The 21,540-nt window shown below is 52.6% G+C and overlaps 8 protein-coding genes across 8 annotated transcripts; 5 read left to right on the forward strand and 3 right to left on the reverse strand.

The window, feature by feature from the left end:
• Window positions 1–198: 198 nt before the first annotated feature.
• cat-3 (catalase-3) lies at window positions 199–3,404 on the forward strand. Its single transcript, XM_952733.3, has 3 exons — window positions 199–839; window positions 905–1,107; window positions 1,171–3,404. Exons 1-3 carry the CDS (start codon window positions 555–557, stop codon window positions 2,840–2,842), a joined length of 2,160 nt encoding a protein of 719 aa, XP_957826.1. The 5' UTR covers window positions 199–554; the 3' UTR covers window positions 2,843–3,404.
• Window positions 3,405–3,480: 76 nt separating this feature from the next.
• NCU00356 (nucleoside transporter) lies at window positions 3,481–5,993 on the forward strand. Its single transcript, XM_952734.2, has 2 exons — window positions 3,481–4,323; window positions 4,387–5,993. The coding sequence occupies exons 1-2, from the start codon at window positions 4,025–4,027 to the stop codon at window positions 5,660–5,662; spliced, it is 1,575 nt and encodes a 524-aa protein (XP_957827.2). The 5' UTR covers window positions 3,481–4,024; the 3' UTR covers window positions 5,663–5,993.
• On the reverse strand, window positions 5,866–9,484 carry NCU00357 (hypothetical protein). Its single transcript, XM_952735.3, has 2 exons — window positions 8,847–9,484; window positions 5,866–8,253 (listed from the first exon to the last, which is right to left on the reverse strand). Exons 1-2 carry the CDS (start codon window positions 9,111–9,113, stop codon window positions 6,673–6,675), a joined length of 1,848 nt encoding a protein of 615 aa, XP_957828.3. The 5' UTR covers window positions 9,114–9,484; the 3' UTR covers window positions 5,866–6,672.
• A 1,530-nt stretch (window positions 9,485–11,014) lies between these two features.
• Window positions 11,015–12,822, forward strand: NCU00358 (hypothetical protein). The gene is made up of 3 exons (XM_952736.2): window positions 11,015–11,499; window positions 11,559–11,822; window positions 11,895–12,822. Exons 1-3 carry the CDS (start codon window positions 11,334–11,336, stop codon window positions 12,626–12,628), a joined length of 1,164 nt encoding a protein of 387 aa, XP_957829.2. The 5' UTR covers window positions 11,015–11,333; the 3' UTR covers window positions 12,629–12,822.
• On the reverse strand, window positions 11,623–14,212 carry NCU00359 (YEATS family protein). Its single transcript, XM_952737.3, has 2 exons — window positions 13,682–14,212; window positions 11,623–13,603 (listed from the first exon to the last, which is right to left on the reverse strand). Exons 1-2 carry the CDS (start codon window positions 13,914–13,916, stop codon window positions 12,909–12,911), a joined length of 930 nt encoding a protein of 309 aa, XP_957830.1. The 5' UTR covers window positions 13,917–14,212; the 3' UTR covers window positions 11,623–12,908.
• Window positions 14,213–14,370: 158 nt separating this feature from the next.
• On the forward strand, window positions 14,371–16,740 carry NCU00360 (NAD dependent epimerase/dehydratase). Its single transcript, XM_952738.2, has 2 exons — window positions 14,371–14,693; window positions 14,777–16,740. Exons 1-2 carry the CDS (start codon window positions 14,587–14,589, stop codon window positions 15,534–15,536), a joined length of 867 nt encoding a protein of 288 aa, XP_957831.1. The 5' UTR covers window positions 14,371–14,586; the 3' UTR covers window positions 15,537–16,740.
• NCU00361 (pre-mRNA-splicing factor syf-2) lies at window positions 15,531–16,827 on the reverse strand. The gene has a single exon (XM_952739.2). The coding sequence runs from the start codon at window positions 16,695–16,697 to the stop codon at window positions 15,678–15,680; it is 1,020 nt and encodes a 339-aa protein (XP_957832.1). The 5' UTR covers window positions 16,698–16,827; the 3' UTR covers window positions 15,531–15,677.
• Window positions 16,828–17,792: 965 nt separating this feature from the next.
• NCU00362 (hypothetical protein) lies at window positions 17,793–20,519 on the forward strand. Its single transcript, XM_952740.2, has one exon. The coding sequence runs from the start codon at window positions 18,213–18,215 to the stop codon at window positions 20,274–20,276; it is 2,064 nt and encodes a 687-aa protein (XP_957833.2). The 5' UTR covers window positions 17,793–18,212; the 3' UTR covers window positions 20,277–20,519.
• Window positions 20,520–21,540: the final 1,021 nt, after the last annotated feature.

A 21,540-nucleotide genomic window follows, 5' to 3' on the forward strand; every position in this document is an offset into this window, starting at 1 on the left:
AAGCTACCGTGCTCTAGTGCAACTGTACTCCATCAAGAGTCCATGTCCATCAGTGCCATCCCACCAGTTGAAATTCACCACTTACATGTCTGTGGGGTTGGCAGCTTCGTTGTTCCAGCCTGGTATGCCAGAACCCGTTCTCCAAGTACCCCCCTTACCCTTGCCTGCAGGCATGCTTGATGCGTGCGTTTTTGTTTCCCCATGGATTCGGACGAAGCTCCAACTCTCATTGCCCATGGACCATGCGGGGGACGCTCGTTGTGTTGATCCTGGCAAAGGTCGATAGATGTGATCACCTCCCTGATGGGTCTCTGTCAGTCTGTCGGTCTGTCTGACTGTTCGGCCGTGGCAAGGAGGAGTGATATAAGTAGGAGCTCTCCCGCCACTGACATCCGAGATATTGCTTTGTGTGTTCTCTGTATCCCTAACCAGATATCCATATTCTGGGATAGAATATTGTCACACATTCTCCCTGTCTATTTATTTGATACCCCAAAATCACAGATTGTGTGTATTCCTTCAGTTGGAACATATACACCAGACAACACAATACCATGCGTGTCAACGCTCTTCTACCGTTGAGCGGCCTTATTGGCACTGCTCTAGCGGCATGCCCCTTTGCCGACCCTTCTGCTCTTGGTCGCCGTGCCGAGGGCGGTGAGGTTGACGCCCGTCAGAGGTTGAAGGAGGTTGAGGTTGACGACAACGGCCAATTCATGACAACAGATTTCGGCGGCAACATTGAGGAACAGTTCAGTCTGAAGGCTGGTGGCCGGGGCTCGACATTGCTTGAGGACTTCATCTTCCGTCAGAAGCTCCAGCACTTCGACCATGAGCGCGTATGTCTTCCCTGCCATGGCCCAATTAGCATCAAGAATCCTAGCTAACGAAAGTTTGATACCAGATTCCCGAGAGAGTCGTTCATGCCCGTGGTGCCGGTGCCCACGGTATCTTCACCAGTTATGGCGACTGGTCCAACATCACCGCCGCCTCCTTCCTGGGCGCCAAGGACAAGCAAACACCGGTCTTCGTCCGCTTCTCTACCGTTGCCGGTTCCAGGGGTTCCGCCGACACTGCCCGTGATGTTCACGGCTTCGCCACGAGATTGTATGTTGACCACGTAACAACCCTTCCCTTCACCTCTTCAGCAGGGCGTTAACTTGACTCCAGCTATACCGACGAGGGCAACTTTGATATCGTCGGCAACAACATTCCCGTCTTTTTCATCCAGGATGCCATCCGCTTCCCCGACCTTATTCACTCCGTCAAGCCTAGCCCCGACAATGAGGTTCCCCAAGCCGCCACCGCCCACGACTCCGCTTGGGACTTCTTCAGCTCCCAGCCCTCCGCTCTCCACACCCTCTTCTGGGCCATGTCTGGCAACGGTATTCCCCGCAGCTACCGTCATATGGATGGTTTCGGTATCCATACCTTCCGTCTGGTGACCGAGGACGGCAAGTCCAAGCTCGTCAAGTGGCATTGGAAGACGAAACAGGGAAAGGCCGCTCTCGTCTGGGAGGAGGCTCAAGTCCTCGCCGGCAAGAACGCCGACTTCCACCGTCAGGATCTCTGGGACGCTATCGAGTCCGGAAACGCCCCTTCATGGGAGCTCGCCGTTCAGCTTATTGACGAGGACAAGGCCCAGGCTTACGGCTTCGACCTTCTTGATCCCACCAAGTTCCTTCCCGAGGAGTTCGCCCCTCTCCAGGTTCTCGGTGAGATGACCCTCAACCGCAACCCTATGAACTACTTCGCCGAGACCGAGCAGATCTCCTTCCAGCCCGGCCACATTGTTCGCGGCGTCGACTTCACCGAGGATCCCCTGCTGCAGGGTCGTCTCTACAGCTACCTCGACACCCAGCTCAACCGCCACAGGGGCCCCAACTTTGAGCAGCTCCCCATCAACCGCCCTGTCTCTGGCGTCCACAACAACCACCGCGACGGTCAAGGCCAGGCTTGGATCCACAAGAACATCCACCACTACAGCCCGTCTTACCTCAACAAGGGCTACCCTGCCCAGGCCAACCAGACCGTCGGCCGCGGCTTCTTCACTACCCCCGGCCGCACCGCGTCTGGCGTCCTGAACCGCGAGCTCAGCGCCACCTTTGACGACCACTACACCCAGCCCCGGCTCTTCTTCAACTCGCTCACCCCCGTCGAGCAGCAGTTCGTCATCAACGCGATCCGCTTCGAGGCCAGCCACGTCACCAACGAGCAGGTCAAGAAGAACGTTCTCGAGCAGCTTAACAAGATCTCCAACGACGTGGCCAAGCGCGTGGCCGTTGCGCTCGGCCTCGAGGCGCCCCAGCCCGACCCGACCTACTACCACAACAATGTCACCCGCGGCGTTTCCATCTTCAACGAGAGCCTCCCCACCATCGCCACCCTCCGCGTCGGCGTCCTCTCCACCACCAAGGGCGGCTCCCTCGACAAGGCCAAGGCCCTCAAGGAGCAGCTCGAGAAGGACGGCCTCAAGGTCACCGTCATCGCCGAGTACCTTGCCAGCGGTGTCGACCAGACCTACTCCGCTGCCGACGCCACCGCCTTCGATGCCGTTGTCGTGGCCGAGGGCGCTGAGCGCGTCTTCAGCGGCAAGGGCGCCATGAGCCCTCTTTTCCCTGCTGGCCGTCCTAGCCAGATTCTTACTGATGGTTACCGCTGGGGTAAGCCCGTTGCTGCCGTCGGCAGCGCCAAGAAGGCGCTCCAGAGCATCGGGGTAGAGGAGAAGGAGGCCGGTGTTTATGCCGGTGCTCAGGACGAGGTTATCAAGGGCGTCGAGGAGGGCCTCAAGGTGTTCAAGTTCCTTGAGCGTTTCGCCGTTGATGGCGATGATGAGGAGTAAGTAGATTTGATAACAATGGGATGACCAAAGCGAGGGGGGAAGGGTAATGCTTAACGAGCTGATGATGAGAATTTGATGATTTGTCCGTTTTGGAAAACGAACAAGCGATCCATGGGGTGGTTGAGCTTTGGATTCAAGGGGGTTAAACTTTTTGTACATATCTTTACCTACCAGTACTTAATCTGAAAGAAAAAAAATGGGTACGAGATGCCAGAAATCCGAATCTTTGTTATTTGATGAGTTCGAAGAAGTAACGGCAACAATGCACCAACATGATGCGTCGCAGGAACTATGGGTCACGTGGATGGCTGCAGAATGGGTTGTCAAGTGGTTCTTTCCGTCCTTGCCCCATCGAACCATTGGCTTGGGAATGGTTGTTGTTTTGATGAAGTCTCGTGATGTTCAGGTCATGGTGTCGTGGTGGTATTGTGTGTGTTGCTTCGGTTGCATGTCGCCAGCCCGTGTCGTCCATGCTCAGTAAAGGTGCGGACAGCGTCAGCTGAAGATCGCCGGTTGCACAACCAAAAAAAGAGAGACCAAGAAGTGTGTTACTGCAGTCTCGTAATACCCGCCCTGGCCGTATGATCTCGATATTATGTTTTGGTGTTGAGAAGATCAAGCACGCAGCTGAAGGAATAAATTAATGCAAGGTATCTACTTACCCGACAGTACCTACAGCTGTTGCCGCCGGCACTAAACACGCCGCTGGGGCACCGCTTTGGGTCCACGTGTGCTGGGCTTATGTACATAGTAGGCGGAGCCCTCTGCATGTCTCCCGCTGCAACCGCGCCTATGGCCGATGACGTTAGCAGTCCCCTATCGCAGCAGCCTGGAGATAAGGCTAAGTCCATGCGACAACGGGCAGCAGCCATCAAGGTGCAGCTGACACCCACCTAATTCAACACCCATCACCTATCCCGTCCATCGCCATCCATCCCGACGTGTGCGCGCGCTTTCATCCCGTGTCGTCCGACGCATGACGATTTGATCCTATTATCCCCGCGATTCTCCACCATCAAACCGTCGAATCAGACACATCAAACGGCGAACGGAATCAAGGCAGCCGACACCGGAAGTGGGTTGGATTGCGGAGGACGGTCAAGGCGATTCACGACTCGTGAACGCCAGTTGCACTCTTTTTAAGACGGACTTTCGACATTACAAGGACGCCGGCAGCATTGCATGTCGGCAGATCAGCCCAGTATTAGACTTGGTCCCATACCAACAAGTTCCAGCGGAGATTCCAGACATCTCCAAGGGTCAACGACAGCTACCCGTGACAACGGACCACCAACTATCATGGATCGACTAAAGAACTTCCTGACGCCGGTGAAGGCAACAGACGAGGAGTATGAGCCGCTGGCAGACGACTCCTCATTGACACTCGAGGAGGAAGGAGAGACATACGAAGACCAGGCGCCTTTCTCATGGATGGAATACGCCATCTTCGTCTTGATCGGCGTCGCCATGCTCTGGGCATGGTATGTCCACGATACCCACTCGCCTCACTTATCCTGCTAACCACCCACTCATTGTCACTACAGGAACATGTTCCTCGCTGCTGCTCCCTACTTTCAAACCCGGTTCGAATCCAACGAATGGATCCTCGCCAACTCCCAATCCGCTATCCTCTCCGTCTCGACAACCGCCAACCTCTTGGCTCTGCTCGTCTTGATGAACATCCAGTCCTCAGCCAACTATCCTTTGCGTATCAAGGCCTCTCTGATCGTCACCATTGCCGTCTTCGGTCTCTTGACCATCTCGACTGTCGCCTTCCGCAATGTCTCCGCGGCCACCTACCTCGTCTTCCTGCTGCTCATGGTCGGCGCCTCCGCCTGGGCCTCCGGCATGTTGCAAAACGGCGCCTTCGCCTTCGCCGCCAGCTTCGGTCGACCAGAGTACACCCAAGCCATCATGGCCGGCCAGGGCGTGGCCGGGATTCTGCCCCCACTAGCACAAATGATCTCCTACCTCGCGGTGCCTCAGCCCGGCGAGTCTAACCCTCCCTCCAACTCAACACCTGCCGCCACCACTACTCTCGACAGCACCCCAGAAGCGGCCCCCAGCACCTCGGCCTTCATCTACTTTCTCACCGCCGTGCTAGTCTCCCTTGCCACCCTCATCGCCTTCTACCCCCTCGTCAAGCGCCACAACGCGCTCGTCGAATCCCGCCTCATGCTCGACGAAGACACCCAACAACAAATCCTCTCGCAGTCCATCACCTCCCTCGAGGAAGCCGAGCGGCTTCGCCGACACTACGTCAGCCCTTCCACCCTTTTCCGCAAGCTCAATTTGATCGCCGTCTCTGTCTTTTTGTGTTTTGTCATAGCCATGTTCTTTCCCGTTTTCACAGCCAAAATCCTGTCCGTCCACAATGACTCTGTCATCTCCCCTGGTCCGGGGGAAAAAGAAGCGTCGTCTATATTTGCCCCCGGAGCCTTCATCCCTCTCGGCTTCTTCTTCTGGAACCTCGGCGACTTGCTCGGTCGCGTATCCCCCATGTTCCTCCCCTTTTCACTGCGGGATCGCCCCGTGGCCTTGTTCGCGGTGGCGGTCGCGAGACTGGTCTTCTTGCCCATGTACTTGCTTTGCAACATCCGTGGCCAGGGAGCGGTGGTGGATAGCGATCTGTTTTATTTGTTGGTGGTGCAGTTGCCCTTTGGCTTGACGAATGGGTGGTTGTGTACGAGCAGCATGATGGCTGCCGGGGAGTGTGTGGATGAGGGCGAGAGGGAGGCGGCGGGCGGCTTTATGAGTATGTGTCTTGTAGGTGGATTGTCGGTGGGGAGTTTGGCTAGTTTTAGCGTTGCTGGCATCTGATGTCGTTGATGTTGGTGTGATTCCTCTTTTCCTTTTTTATTTTATTTTTGATTTGATTTTATTAATCTCCGATTTCGTTTTCTTTTTGAGGATCGAAATGTTGGATATGAAGTAGGATGGAGCGGATGGACCGCTTGCATGCACATTGTGATTTGTGTTAGCGAACTGGGAAGGTTAGAGGCGTTTTGGTCTTGGATCGTGTTAGCGAAGGTCTTGCTAGACTAGAAAGATCAAACCTGTAATGAACTCGTGGCATTTAGAAGATATATACCCAATTACAACATAAAGTAGAATGTCAGTAAATTTCCAATAACCAAGACATGCTATCGCCACAGATATCATGTAGTTGGAAATTTGAACAACGTTGACATGATGCAGGTTCATATGGATGTTCCATAGTAGTACAACGGAGTGAGGAGTCGCATAATAACCCTGGGGTATTGTAAACTTATCCTTCCCATACCGTCACATCATCTTCCTCCGCCCTTCTTCGTCTGCTTGTCTGTCCGTTCGCCTGGCTGTGGCGGTCCATCCCTCATGGTGTATCTTAAAAAAAGAACAAAAAACTTTTTTTCCCCCCCCCTCTGCCCTTCGCTCTTTACTGTCATCATCTCTTCCTCTTCTCCCTTCTCTAGAAGTACACTATGTACTGCTCTCCAAGAAAACAGAAAAGAAAGAACCCAAACAACCCCCTTTTTCTATGTGATGTTCGTTCTTTTTGTAGGCCCATCACCAACCCACAAACCAATGATATCAATCCATGGAAACAAAAGCCAAATGTGCCACCGCCGTCAGAAAAGCGTTGAAAATCAAAGAGTAAACGATCATGGGGTTCCGGTTCGTGACTGCACCCCTCCGAAACGCCGTTGGAAAATCATATCAAAGAAAGAGTTAGAGCCCGCTTGCCTAAGAAAACCAAGAAAGGAGGAGCGGAAAAAACTGTACGGCAAAATGTGATCGGCACATGGAAGAGCGTAACACGCCCGCAATATGACAGTCCCCAGGCTCATCTATCTTGGTTCATAAGCCGGTGGAGGAATGTCATGCTGGTGGCTGTCCTCCCAAAAAGCAGGATTGCGGTTCTTCTCGTCGTACACACGGCGGGCAATCTCACCCGCAATTTTGGTGATCCAAGCTTGCTCAAGAATCACCGAGGACATATCTGGCTGCGGACCAGCACGTCCCCACTGTTGTTGTTGTTGTTGTTGTTGTTGTTGTTGTTGTTGTTGTTGTTGTTGTTGTTGTTGTTGTTGTTGTTGTTGTTGTTGTTGTTGTTGTTGTTGTTGCTGTTGCTGAAACTGCTGCTGCTGGCCTTTGGCATCTGCGTAGATCGACGCAGTGGATTCGGCCTTTTCGGACACTCTGCTGGAATACGACGGCGGCATCTCCTGCGCCGACGTTTGTGGAGCTGGGCTGCTAGGGAACATGGAAGGCTGGCGAGTATACACATGTTCCTGGGAAGAGGTAGCCCGCGAGGGCTGGGCAGTCACGGGCACACTTGGGACAGCAGCACGCGGACCAGACGATTCAGAAGCCCTGGCAGATGTAGTAGCGTCTGTGGGAGGCCTGAACCTCACCTTGCTCTGGGATGCAGCCAGATCATCTTCTGGTACCTCCCGTATTGTTGTAGGAATGACAGGTTCAGACATGGGTGTACGAGTCGAAGCCTCAGTGTGGCTATCGCCAGCTTGGCTGCTGGTGCTACCGATCTCACTGACAGGCTCACTCACTGCCGTCTTGCTACGCAGGTTGACGACCCGCATCTTCTTCTTGCGGCCCGCCTTGGAATGCCTACCAGAGCCCAGAGACAAGCCCGTAGTGGCGGATCCCATACTCACCAAGGTCGGCCTGGACAGAGCGTGACCACTAGCCTGACTGCTGTTATCAGAGAAAGTATAAGTATGTACACTTCCCTGGTACGAAGACGTCCGGTGGAGGTTGGGCGTAGATGCCGGAGTAGCTGTGGCATCAGGCTTGTCAGACTGCCCAGCCCAAGCTCTGAACACTACCTCAAGAATGTTCGGTGTCAATAGAGATGAGGTACGGTGAGCACTGGCAAGGGCATCCATCTTTTCGAGGTTCTTTTGTGAGAACAACGATTGTGTCTCGGGACCCCCGTCAAGAGATAGTGACGAAATCTCGGCAGGATCCAGACGATGGCCATGCGCATCCACAGCGTCAAGTGGTGGTGTTGCCAGCGGGTTTATCGCCGCATCACTTTCCTCCTTGGCTTCCTCGTCCTCCTTTGGAACCTGATCCGGGCACCACAGTTGAAGCGAGAGACGATGGATGATTGCTGGAAGTTCATCCATGATCAGGTCTCGCAACTTCATCTCGATGGTTTTTTGAAGGTAATCCCTAACGAACTGAATGGAGTCGAAGGTCGAAGAGACCTTGAGAGACTCGAGAGGGTCATTTCGAAAGACTATTGTGAGGCCCTTTTGCTTGGAGAAAACTAGGATGATGAAGGCCGACAGCTTGATCTCGGACAGGGTGATCTGAAGCGGTATTGTAAGCGATGACGATGCCGTCAGGGGTTCTGGTGACGTGAAGCTGGGTTTGGCGGATATGTACGTGTTTAGCGGGTTCGCCTATCAGTTGGTTTATTAGCATCACTCTTGTTAACCCTGGACAGTCTTGGTGTAGCGCAAAAGAGACGTGCAGCACCTGGAGAGACCCCTGCTAGGCGATCTTCGGTAATTGGGGGCAATGCGCCAAGGATGCCAAGTAAAACCTCCAGCCTTTCGGGAATTTTCTCGCGGGTGGGTGCCCAAGCCAGCTGAAGCACGAACGAGAAAGCCGTCCTCAGAAGTCCTGTTGTATGGGTTTTGTAATCCACACATATACAGTGTATCACCAGTCTTGAGCTTCCCAGAGCGCTGAGCACTTGCCCACCAGCTCGCCCACTCCCTTGATCCGACGAAAAATCGTCATGATCCACGTCGGCTTGAAGAAAGCATGTCCCATGTTCGGAGCACTAGCCACAGTGGAGCCATGTCGTCGGAGGTAGGTACTGGCAAAAGTTCGTAGCGCTCGCCCAATGGTTCCTCGGATATTCATGTTACCGCACTGCGCACTGCGCAGTAGCTTTCTCGACGAATGGTGGGGGAGAGAAAAGGCAAAAGCAAAAACTCCCAATAAGGTGTGAGAGAGCCATTGACAAAAAATCCTGGAAAAGCCGTACCTGCACTCGTGTTGCCAAAGTCAAGAAGGCGTCGCCAGAATAGCACATTTTGAAAATGCCGCGGAACCTGTCCTCTGCCAAATCTCCTATTTCCAAAATCTCCAGGTCGGGCGGCACGGAGCCAAGGTTGAGTTCGGTCACGAAGATGTCATCGACAATGATCGGGGGCTTGGGCGACTTGTTCAAGGCTGTCGTGAGGAGGTCGCGTGCCCGTTCGTAGAAGCCGGCATCGGCCGTCAGCGGCGACCAGTTGAAGTTGAAGGCCATATTGAGTTGGCGTTGTCTTTAGTCAGACATGGCAATCGGAGGGCGGGTGTTGAATAATGGTTGCTTCCGTCGGTGCGGAGGAGACGCTGGGTCGTCGAAGATTGCTGGCCAAATTGCCAGCAATGACGGAGCTCGGAATGCAACCCAAAATGGACAATGCGTTCGACGATGCGCTCGGGATCGGTCGCGCAGCAGTGGTGACAGTAGGTATTCGAGTCCCCGATCGAAGGATGTTGCGGAAAAGAGACCTGGAGGTCCGAGGTTGTGCGGTTTGGTATTGTAGAATTGGCAGAATTGCCCGGGGTAGCGGGTGTTGTAGGTAAGTTCACGTGCTGAGGTCGGCGGGAGTTGGAGATTACAATGGGGTCAGGATGTGGACAGGATGACCATGACGCTATTTTGTGGGCGGGCCTTTTTCTGAAATTTTTCGCGCGTGTCGCTCTTTTCGTTCACTTCATGCACTGCAGTCAAAAGCAGGCAAGTGTGACTGCGTCAGGGTGCAAGGGAAGGTGGTACGTGGGACGCTGTGTGGCTTGGGGGTAGCAGTGCGGGTGGCACCGGATCTTCTGACGCTGTTGCTGATGCTCACTTGGCAGTCCCTCAGTGGGCTGACATTCGCTGGAGCGGCGATTTGGGAACAACGAGCGCCTGATATGCCCAGCTCCTGCTCATTAATCGAACCGCGTGGAAGGCGTTTTGTCGTTCAATTAAGACTGGTTGAGGAATAGCATTGTTTATTAAGTATTGTCTACACTGCATAATACATGGAAGCGGTCAGGCAGAATGAAGTCTTATTATAAGACAGCACACTAAGTCCGAGGTACGCATTGAAACACGCTCCAACCAACGCAGGGACAGTCGCTGCAACCGGACGTTAGCAGTGTCTTGCTTGATCTGTTTAATCGGCGCAGCTTGTTTAGCCGTTGACGAAACAAAAAGAAAGTGGAAAGGGGAGAATTGATGCGGCCTGGATGCTGGATGCCCTGCGGAACGTAGCTAAGGTACAACCTACAGTACCTCTACTTGATGCCATATGAATTGGATGAATGCAGTGGGAGCAGTGGTGCGCTCTTGCCCTGCGGTTGTGAAGCAGCTGGAAACATGGAACACGCAAGGGCACTGGAACCCCCCAGCGGCACTCACCAATGACGACGCAGAGCCTCCCACCAAAACCTTTCAAGACAGCCCAGGAGAATGAGGGGAAATAATCCAATGCACTTCAAAGAGGCATATCGCATTGGCACATCGAACCAATGTCTCAGTCATCATTGGGACGGACTGAACGGTTGTTAGGGCCTTTCAAGTGGATTTTGAGCCTCTGGGAATGCGGACCTGGGAGGGGGAGGCAAGGTAAGCCTCACCAGTCGGGGAGAGCCCGGAGGTTTGTTCGACTTTAAATCCCGAGAGGGGTAACCCGTCGTGTGCTTTGTGAGGGACAGCCAGCCACACTTGTTTTTTTGGCTTTGGGCACTGATGAATCTTGTCCGTTATCCGTCGTTATCGGATCCATCGGCAGGACCCGTCACATTCGGGAAGCCTCGGTTTCTGGGGTATCTGTTTGGAGACGGGGACCGGGGCACCGGGCGGGGTCATGAAGATAATCCCGATGTTCTGGTGTCGATGGAATGCTGTTTCTTCCGGGGTGGGTACTCTGGAAAGGACGGTTCCCCAAACACCTACCTTGTGCTTATACGCAGTTACACGTATGTATGGTCAAGGGGGACATCACAGCAGCTTTGTATTGATACGACTGTCCAATGCTCAGTCATGCTGTGGTTCAAAAATAGATGCCTGGAACGTCTTCCCTTTCCATTCCGTACCTTGAACCCCCCCCAAAACCAGTTTGGAACCATGGGTCACCTTGTTGAGAAGACTTCATTACCATACAGGTCAAAGTGAAAGTTTAATGAAAGTTGACGCCTAGCACCACAATATCAGACGAACTCCATTCCTGCCCTGATGATCTTCGGTGGCAAGGAAAACTCAAGCTTCACTCGGCTCACCATTGCCAAGAAAGGCATCACTTCCCTTGCCAATTACTGTGCCCGTTTGTTTTGGTTACACGTTGCCGCTAGCCCCAAACAATTCCTACCTTAGCTGAAACCGCGCCTCCTTTCTACGTCACAATGTCAATCAGCAACTTCAACGGAAAACAACAAGCCCAACTGCAGTCACTTATTGTTCAACTTGCAGACGAACTGAATTATAGTAAATGTAATCATGTCACCAAAACCAGTAGCAGACCTAGCCAGCTTGAAAGGCACCAATTGCCAGTTCAAGTTCATCGGTGAAGGCGCCGCCAACATAGTCTTTGAGGTTGTCTTTCCTGAGGAAGACATCACCACTCAGGATGATGGCGATAGTCAGATCTTGGACATCCTACACGGTGACTATTACCTTTAGCCCTATTCACCACATGAGACGTCAATACTAAGATCATCACAGGGAAACTCTTACGAGTACCAAAGGCCAATACCAAAGCCTTTCCACACCCCGAAATCCTTCAGTACTGGGAGTCATCCATCAGTCCACTCTTCGATAACCCCCAGGAAGACCTAGTACAGCAGTACCTCATTCGTCTAAACAATTCCGTCGTCTCGCAACTCAATGCAATTCTTGAAAATGAAGACGCCCAGCGTAGGGCAGATTTCCAGGGTACCAAGGTGGCCGAGGCCGAGTATGGCATGTTGGTTGAGGATATGAGGAAGAGTTCGTCCCTCTTCACCCTTCTCCGCTTTCCCTCCAGTACTTTTGTCTCTAACTTAAATCCCCCCTCCACAGAATCCCCATTAGACTTCCTTCTAGAATTCAAACCCAAATGGCTCACCCCTTCCCCCTCCGCCCCCTCTACCGCCACGCGCTGCCGTAACTGTGCCCGCGAAGCCTACCGCCTACACAAATCGCTTCGCTCCGCTTCCTCCGACCAAAACTCCTCCTGTGCCCTTAGCCACGAGCCACCGTTCTGCCCCCTCGAGTACCTAGCCGCTCAATCCTCGCCCTGCTCTCTAGCCCGAGTCATCGCATCCATGAACCTTTCTGCCATCTCCGCTTCATTGGACACCAAGCCAGCGACGAGGGAGAATCCCGTTGGTGTGCAACCGGCTGTTTCTCTGGATGGCGAGGACGATGGCAGGCCAGGAATGGACCAAGTAGACGAGCGCTACCGCGTCGCGCTTGTTCACTGGCTGCAAAGCAATTCGTTGCTGCCCAAGCTGCGGGACGCGCAAGAGAGCTTGGACCCGGCGCCGGAGGGGACGAGTGACCAGGAGAAGCTGGCGTTGGCGATGACGTTGAGGGATTGTACCTGTTTTGTGAGAATATCGGAAGACTCGAAGGCAGGCTTGAAGGTGGAAGCCAAGCTGGCGGATTTGGATAAGAAGAATTGGGAGGCTAAGTTGGAGTATTGGAAGGGGATGGATGAGGTGTTGAAAGAGGGGGGGTATTATGAGGGGGTGGAGGTGCCGAGGATCCGGACGAGGTGTTTCATGGAGGTTGGGGCAGGGGAGGCGGCCTGAGAGTTTATGCCATTGATGTTGTCATGGGCTTTCAAGGGAGATGGATGGGCACTTGTAATGGTGATGGTTCGGTGCCGTGCTGGCCTTGAACAACCCTAAATGATGAACGATAAAGCGCCGTTTTTCCTTACCCAACACTAGCAATGCAATTTGTGACACCCTGGCTGTTTAGCACCCATGAACGCCACAACTCCCTTTACTCAACATAATCCGGATCAGATGCCACACGGGAACGCCGCCTCCGAGCTGCCTTCTGCGCTGAACGCTCCTCGACTTCCTTCTAGGGAGCCTTAGCGCTCTCCGCCCTCAGTGCCTCCAGCCGTTTCTGCTTCTTCTCCAACTCCTCCATCATCTGCTTCTTCATCTCATCCACCTTTAGCTTCGCCTCCTTGAGCTTCTGAATCTCCAACTGTTCCGTCTCCCGACTGAACGGCTGCCCGGGTCTATTAACCAGAGGGATCATCGCGCTCCTCTCCAGCACGCCTCCCTCGGACTTTTGTATCACGAACGGCTCCTCTTTTGACTCGTTATTGTTCTTCCCGTCCTTGTTCGTGCTCACACTAGCCCGCGAGTGACTCCTCTCGTGCCCTTTCTTATTTCCGCCCTTGCTGCTGCTCGCCCCGGGCGTGTTCGCACTGGTCGGCGTCGCGGCGCCACTACCGCCGCCGCCGCCGCCGTCTTTCAGTGTTGAAGCCGATGGCGGGAGGGCGCCGGAGATGAGGATATCGTAAAAGGGCTCGTAGGGTTCGTTGAAGATCTGTTCCTCGTATACCCAGGAAATGACCTCGCCGCCGTTGAGGCGCATAGCCTCCTTCTCTTCTTCGGTGCGGCCGAATGGGTGCAGGCGCAGATGGTGATAGAGCGTTTGAGGCTTCTCGGAGGATTCGGGGACGTAGTACAGCTTCATGGTGATTTCGAACTCACCCCAGCCGGTCTCGTGTATTTGGAAGGGTTGGCCTTTGACCCCTTCTACCACTGGACGGAGGGACACGGTTGATTAGCTTAGGTCGAAGGGGATGGAGGGAGGTTTGAGAACCGGAGGTAGGGACGTACTTCGAACATGGTTTGGAATGGACTCGTGAAGCTTAAACTGAACGCGCCGAAGCCAGTACGTAATGTCCACATCGTCGATGCCCTTGATGAAAACGGTCCAGGAGTGCGTGTGATCATCTGGAATGCCGGGTGGTTTGGGGTTGGTCTTTTCGTCGAAGGGCCGTGCTGTTGTTCCGTAAACGAAGGGTCGAAATATTTGAACGCCCTTGACACGCTTGCCTGTAGGTGGTGCCATCTTGTTTGGCGGTGATGGTTATGGATAGGTTGAAGCTGTTCGAAGTGTGGAGATTCGCGCTGTTTCGCGGTGGTTTCGACAGACGCGGTAGGCCAACTGGTAAAGCTATAGCTATAGCGATATAGCTGGGCAAACGCAAGTCGTTTATCAGACCTGAATACGACTAGATGACTGTGTACGGGAGGCGTGATTCTTGAAGAAGTGAAGATGGCGCAAAGAGAACAAAATGATGATTACAGGATTACAAAAGTGCCACCACCAGCAAGGTACCTGCATGAAGGATGGAGAAAAAAGTTGGGTGTGTTCCAGCCTTGAATGCGGGGCAGAGAAGCCCAACTGCTAAGGTTCCCTTTCCCTCCGGGGTTTAGCGGACCCTTGGCGCTGCTAATTTATCGAAAGACATCAGTGCCACCCTTGTAGATGATTGTTCGATAAGGATTTTTCGAGTCTGGATAACGGATCGAGGCTCTCCATGATGCAATCGTCTGGGGTTTCGATTGTTTACTTCTGCGGAGAGAAAATCGGAGAGGAAACCTGGAAGCATAACCTAGTTTGCCGAGAAAGAGTCTGATAAACATAAAAAGAACCTGACCAGCCAATGTGTTTGAGCTACCTATTCTTGAGATAATATCCTTCTTCCCAAGCTCTCACCCTCAAGCAAGCTTCCATCATGTCGTCCGCCGCAAAGAAGCTTATCGTCGCCGGAGGCAACGGTTTCCTCGGCTCCAGGATCTGTCAGGCGGCTGTCCACAGAGGATGGGATGTGACATCAATTAGGTATCATACTCCAACACTATCCTCCATAGCTTATCATTCCACCCTTTACAAATGGATGAACTGACCACCTCTTCTACGTCCAGTCGCTCCGGCCAACCGAACTGGTCTTCCGTATCCGCCTCCCCCTCCGCTCCCTCCTGGTCGACCGCCGTTTCCTGGGAGCGCGCTGACATCTTCCGCCCCGCCGAGTGGATTGCCCTCCTGAACGGTGCTGACTATGTCGTCCATTCTCTGGGCATCCTCCTCGAAGCCGACTACAAGGGCGTCATCTCCGGTCGGGAATCTCCTATTGCAGGCCTCCAGAAGGCCTTCTCGCCCCGTCACACCCCAAACCCGCTCCAGCGTCGTCCCGATGACGAGCTCCGTCCTCCGACCAACGCGAACCAGTTGACCTACGAGATGATGAACCGCGATAGCGCCATCCTGCTCGCCAAGGAGGCCGCTAACAAAGGCGTTAAGGGCTTTGGATACATCTCGGCTGCGGGAGGAGCGCCCGTGTTGCCGAGCAGGTATATCTCAACCAAGAGGGAGGCTGAGGACGTGATCGCGCGGGAGTTTCCCGACATGCGGAGTGTATTCTTCAGGCCGCCATTCATGTACGACAGCTCGCGGCCTGTGACGATGCCGCTGGCGGCGATGACCATGGCGGGAAGTATCTTCAACGGGGCCACAGGAGGAGTGCTATCAGACTTCTTGGGGAGTGCGGGGACGAAGCCTCTCAAGGCAGATCTGGTTGCGGAGGCGGTGGTGGAAGGATTGGACGATACAGCGGTTAAAGGGGCAGTTGAGGTCCCCGAGCTGGAGACTTTGGCGAACAAGGGTTGGAGGAGAACTATGCTTTGAGAGCAAAAAATCGGCTCAAATGGTCTGTATTTTACCTGAATCATAACCTTGGCAATGTATAAAACGATGATGCTTGACATATAAAAACCAATAATCAATCCTTCAACGCCGTTTCCTCTTCGCACGAAGCCCAGAGTTACCCTAAACCATGGTTCCTCTCTCAAAGCTGTCCCTAATCTCTGCCGTGTACTTGTTATAGAACCTCGACAGCTTCTGGTTGAACTGCTTGTTCTTCTCGTTGATGTACGTGACGTCCGCGTCGTCGCCGTTGTTCGCCATGCGCTCCCTCCTTTTCTTAAGGCTGGCCTCCTCGGCCTTGCGCATATCGGCCACCAGTCGATCAACGGCCGCCTTGTCGGGCTTGTGTTGTGCGAACTGCGTCGAGTCTGCCGTGCTAAAGAAGGTGCCGTCCTTGTCAATCGCAATCATCTCTCCATCCTCTGTCTCAACAATCTCCAATGTGCCAGCCGCCGCAGCCTTTTCGATCGCCGCCAACTTTTCGCGCGTGTACCTCTCCAGATCGGGGCCTCCCATGTTGCGCAGTTGCCGCTTGTAGGACTTTTCGGCTTGTTGGTTGTAGTCGCGGAAGGCAGTGTCATCGCGGTGCGCCTCCTTCTTTTTCATGCGCTTGTCCCACCGCTCTGATTCCTCGACCGTCCAGTCCCAAGCCCGCTTGCGCTCAAAGTCGCCCCCGGCATCTTCAATGTCGGCTTTCAGCAGCTTGTGGGAGGCAATCGCGTGGCGACGGCCGAGGGCAGTGAGTTGACTAGGGTCGCTCTGGAGGCGCTGGGATTCTTTGGTGGCTTTTTTGAGATTTTGCTGCGAGGATGACTTGGCGCGGGCTTGGAGGGCACGGAAACGCTCGGCACGCTCGCGAGCTTTGGCGGCCGCAGACTCTGCAGCAGAGGTGGATGTGGGTGGAGTTGACGAGGACTGAGATGTTGCTGCGGTGTCAGGTTGTGCGGTCTCCGAGGCTGATAGAACCGGTGGTGATGAAGATGACGTCGTTGCGAGCGCTGCTTCTGTGACCGATGGCTCCTCCTTGGAATCGGTCACGGTCTGATTATTTGGCTCTGTCGTGGACTCGGCGACGTCGTTTTCTTGTTGAGTGACTTCTGCCTTGTCTTCGGGCTCGGTCTTTCTTTTCTTTTCAGGAGGCATTTTCAATAGACTTCGTTTTGTTGAGATGTGTTGTGTGGGTAAGTAGTTGTGTGGTGTGAAATCCGGATTGTGTCAATGAAGCGGAAAGAAAACAGCCTCTCTGAAGCTGCTGTGCTGTGCCTGGGCTGGTCTGGACGCTAGGGCCAGTGCCTGGCAAGACGGAAAGTGGAATGCTGAGCAAGCCTTTCTACAGCGATTGTATACGATAGAGTGATGCATAAGTGGGCCGTGAGAGCCTGTCTTTTAGGTTTAGCGCCGATCATTACAGGACATTTACTACAGTCAAGTCTGTATATAACGATATGAGGTATAACGATATCGTGTAAATAACGATCAATTTCACTGCCACCGTTCCAGTTGTATAGTGATTTCAGCAGTATAACGATATACAGTCAAGTCTGTATATAACGATATGTGCTTACCCCTTGGATTTGATCGTTGTTCCTAGATCATTACAACCTTTAGTAGTACTAAGTATACTAAGACTGATTCGAATAGGTACTTGGGTACCAAAAAGCAATAGTTAAAGTATAGCCAAAGGATGAGTTGGAAATATTTCCTATATCTACCACCTAATAGGTATAACGATCACTATACAAATTGAGCCTGAATATTAATTGTAATCGCAATACGGAATATATTGTTATACTGCTGAAATCACCATACAACTGGAACGGTGGCAGTGAAATTGATCGTTATTTACATGATATTGTTATACCTTATATCGTTATGTACAGACTTGATTGTATTCCGTATTGCAATTACGATTAATATTCAGGCTCAGTTTGTATGGTGATTGTTATACCTATTAGGTGGTAGATATGGAAATATTCCCAACTCATCCTTTGGCTGTACCTTAACCACTGCTTTTTGGTACCCAAGTACCTGTTCGAGTCAGTCTTGGCGTGCTTGGCACTACTGAAGGTTGCGATAATCTGGGAATAACGATCAAATCCAAGGGGTAAGCACATATCGTTATGTACAGACTTGACTGTAGCGGCTTTCTAGCGCTCCTTCCCCAGATTTTGCAGACAGCGCCAAGAGGGGGGAGTTGAACGTCTCGGCCCGCCTCGTACCTTCTCCGTGCCGTCTTCGACCAGATTGAACTTGCACTCTTGACCATAAAGTACCTTTGTACCTGTTACACAGAACACGGCATCGCAACCAATATGAAAGGAATATTAGGCAGACCGGTCGAGGAGATGAGGAGAAAATGGAAGGCACCGCGGGCGGGTGCAACCGGTCAAGAGGGAAGGAGGGTTTACTTGACTGATTGATGGTTCACCGAGTGCTCTCCTTCTCTCCGTCACCCTCTTGCCCTATGCCCTATGCCGCCAGCTTCGCACATCCAATACTCACCTTGTGTTTCTTCACAGTTCAAGTTGGTGACACAAAGTCCAGCCTCGTTTCCTCCCAATCACAGCAGTTCCCAGCCGCCAGTAACGCCTACAGTCGTCGCGTATCTTGTCGGGTAAGGCTGGATCGCCAACTCTCACGCGCAAGTGGACGACAAGCATGATACCTTATCGGAGGTGGTGCTGGCCTGCATTATCTTGGCTTCAGCTAGTCACAATATCCTCACCAAGATGGCACCTTCGGGCATTTCAGCCAGTCCAGGTTTCGGCCGCCTACTCCATAATGCCCAAAAGGAAGAAGAAAGAGAAAACCACAGGGAGCTGGGTTGACGTTGATGACACCTTTTTCACCTCGAATTCTCAAAAATCCGGGGACATCCAGGGAGTCGAAGCTGGACTGGATGAGCCTCAAGTGGAAAGCCCAAGAGTCCGCAGAAAGGAGATGCGGGAGCTTAGGAACCGGTACTTTTGGAAGCACTGGGTGCAAAAGCACCCAAACTACGTCTGGAATAGGGCTGGTCGCAGAGATCAACAAAGGTCCACGATCAACAAAGATGGACTTCATACAAAGACCAATGATGAGAGTGTTGTCAACTATCCCGAAACTGAAGCTGAAAGAAGACAGGAGAGAGTCAACCTCTGGAATACGTGGGTTATGAACCACCCGACTTTCAAGCACAGCAAATTCGGCCAATTAAGAAGCTCGGGGAAAATCAAGGGCTATGGTCAAGCCAGCCTCATGAGAGATCGAGCTAACAGGGTCGGTCGTTACTTCAGAACCCTAAGAGTCGGTCAAGAAAACAACACTTTTCTTCGTTTTCAAAAGATTCCAGTGAAAGATCGCTTGATGAAGAGACTCGTTCGGAAGATCGACTTCAGCTCCGCCAAGTTCGGCCAAGCCTATTTCAGGCGCTTGAGAGTAGGCCAGATTCACAATGACTTCCTCAAGTTCCACAAGGTCGACCTGAGAAGGCCTCAGCCAGGGCGAATCTACCTCAGAAGCCTTCGACTTGGCAGTGATTCCAAGTTCGACAGGTTCAGGAAGATTCTCTTCGACGCAGATGGCGACCTCAAGGCACGCAGGAAGAAGGAAAGGAGAAGCAGTAAAGACCTAACGGAAGACCATTGGAAGAAAATGACGAAGAAGACACCCGAGAATATTGCTGCCGAAGAAAAGGAAGAAAAACTGGCAAGAGGAATCCCCGACCATTGGACGATTGGGCAATGGGAATACATCACCAAGTTTCCCAACCACAGGACTGCAGAGGAATGGAAGAGGATGAGGAACTTCTCAAGTAATCTCGGCCACAAGCGAGCTATTGCGAAAGCGGTCGAACTAGAAACCTATCAAATATCCGACCTGGTGCTGGAGCTGGACGCCCACGACAATCCCTTTGTTCGTCCGTTCAACGCAGACGATGCAGCTGAACAGACCAAGCAGTGGCCGCACCTCGACCCAGATCAGCAAGAGCTTGTCAGACGCGCGATCTCTGTCGCCGAAACTGTTGCTGAATCCAAAACAAAATGGAAGTCACCATTGTTACCATTCGATCACCGTCGGATAACAGAACGTGATGTCCTGTCAGTGGCATTACTCGGCCTTGTCTCCGAGTCCACGGGGTTACAAAACCACCCAACATCGGAATCAGGCACTCACGAACCAAGTTTTGGATTCCTCACCATGTCCGACCTCCTCGAAATAGGTGTACCTGTTTCATACTCAACAAACCCTCAGCGTCTCACCCACCTCCTACTCCACCGCATCGAAAAAGCCCAATTCCCCGCCCACCAAGAAGTCAACTTCCCCCCATCCTCGCTCTTAGAAGCCCTAATTCAGTCCTCATCCTTCCACCAGCTCCGCCGCATCATCGCTCCCCTGCTTCACACAGAAGAAGGCTGTTTGCTCATCTCCCAGTGCCAGGATACCATCCTAGCAGCATGCAGCAGCAGAAACGGTTACAGTGTTGATGACGAGTACTACGTCTCCACGGTCTTTGTCTTTCTCAGAACCATCGCCAGCCGTTTGGCAATGATGGATCTTAGATTTGAGATACCCGCGGACCTTTGGCCTACTAATTATGCTGATCTGTTCTTTCTGGAGTGTCCAGGACTAGTAGTAGCGGGAGCGGATGAGCAGGATGGTGGAAGCGCTGGACAACTTGAAAAAGACGAAGAAGAAGCACAAGAAGAAGGACAAGAACCCCTAGAGAAGGACGCGGATTAGGCATCCGTTCAGGGTATTGAGCTTTCTTTGAGGTCGGGAGAAAGGTCGCCCAGTTGAAGGAAGTATTGGGGCCAACCTTGCATTTTGGTCGGGGCAAGGCTGGATGAATTAGATGTTTGTGTTATCATAGTCAGTTTTTGTGTGTCAGGGTAACCTTTCTTGCAGTAACGCTAGCCAAAGCGTACTCCCCCGTTCCATAATCATCCAGTTAACTGATTATTATTGCTAAATAACTTTTCCAAGAACCGCAAACGATGTTCAAGTTGCACAACCCTCGTTAAGCATCGCCCGGGATTGGCTCCCACGTAGAAACTACCTTACTTGACATCTTCAGCGTTGACTCACTCACCACTCCCACTTTCCTCAGCCCTGTAGATTTAAAGACATGATGGAGGCCTAGGGTACGGGTGGTTGCAAGCCGTCGGGTTTCCCAGTATACACATGAAAGCTGAGACTTTAGCCTGGGGAGAAGCATATCATTGGATCCAGTCCGCGCGCGTGGGAACACAACATAATCCCATCGGGGAAGAAAAGCCAAGCATTTCTTTTCTCTCCTTCCTTTCCTTGGACCACATCCACCACAAGACTCGACATGGCAGAAGGAACAATCTCACCCATGATACCTTTGGTTACTAGTCTGCAGAGTGTGACCTCGTAAACTCGGGTACGAACCGAAAGAAACTTACACGTGTTGTGATTAGGTTGTTGTCGCGCAGTTAGGTTGCCAATCGTTCCGTCTTCAGCCCAATACCGGAGGGAATACGGAGTCCGTATGTACCCCTGCGCCTCTTCTCGTCTTACACACCACTACTACAGTCTCAGTGTCTCGCAAAAGCCAATTATGGTAGCAGTAACCGCTCGGTCGGTATCGGGTCGCAGGTTTTGTACGACTGCTGGGCTGAACCTTTTAGTTAACGTTTTGCTTTCCGACTGGGTTTCCTTCTTGTTCTCTAGACCATCGGGGACGCCTCCAGGTGGCTATGAGTCTAGGCTGGTTCTCTGGACAGGTTTGTGTTAAAGAGAGACGAGTAGACGAGTGATGGCCAGCTCACCGTTAGGGTTGTCTCCTCCGACATCGTCAAACTTGGTACCGCGATGTTTTTTTCGGGGTTAGTTGTGAAAGGGAAACTTCCGTAGAACCCTCGTTTGTTTGTCTAGCCCCTCCCATGCCTTTTGCCGTCTTCTTCATCTTCTTCTTCTTCTGTCATCGTCAGTTCCATCCCTCAACGAGTGCTGTCTGATCACTCTTCAGCTCCGCGTTTCT

Source organism: Neurospora crassa, linkage group III (genome assembly GCF_000182925.2).
Source record: "Neurospora crassa OR74A linkage group III, whole genome shotgun sequence".
Classification (NCBI taxonomy): Eukaryota; Fungi; Ascomycota; class Sordariomycetes; order Sordariales; family Sordariaceae; genus Neurospora; species Neurospora crassa.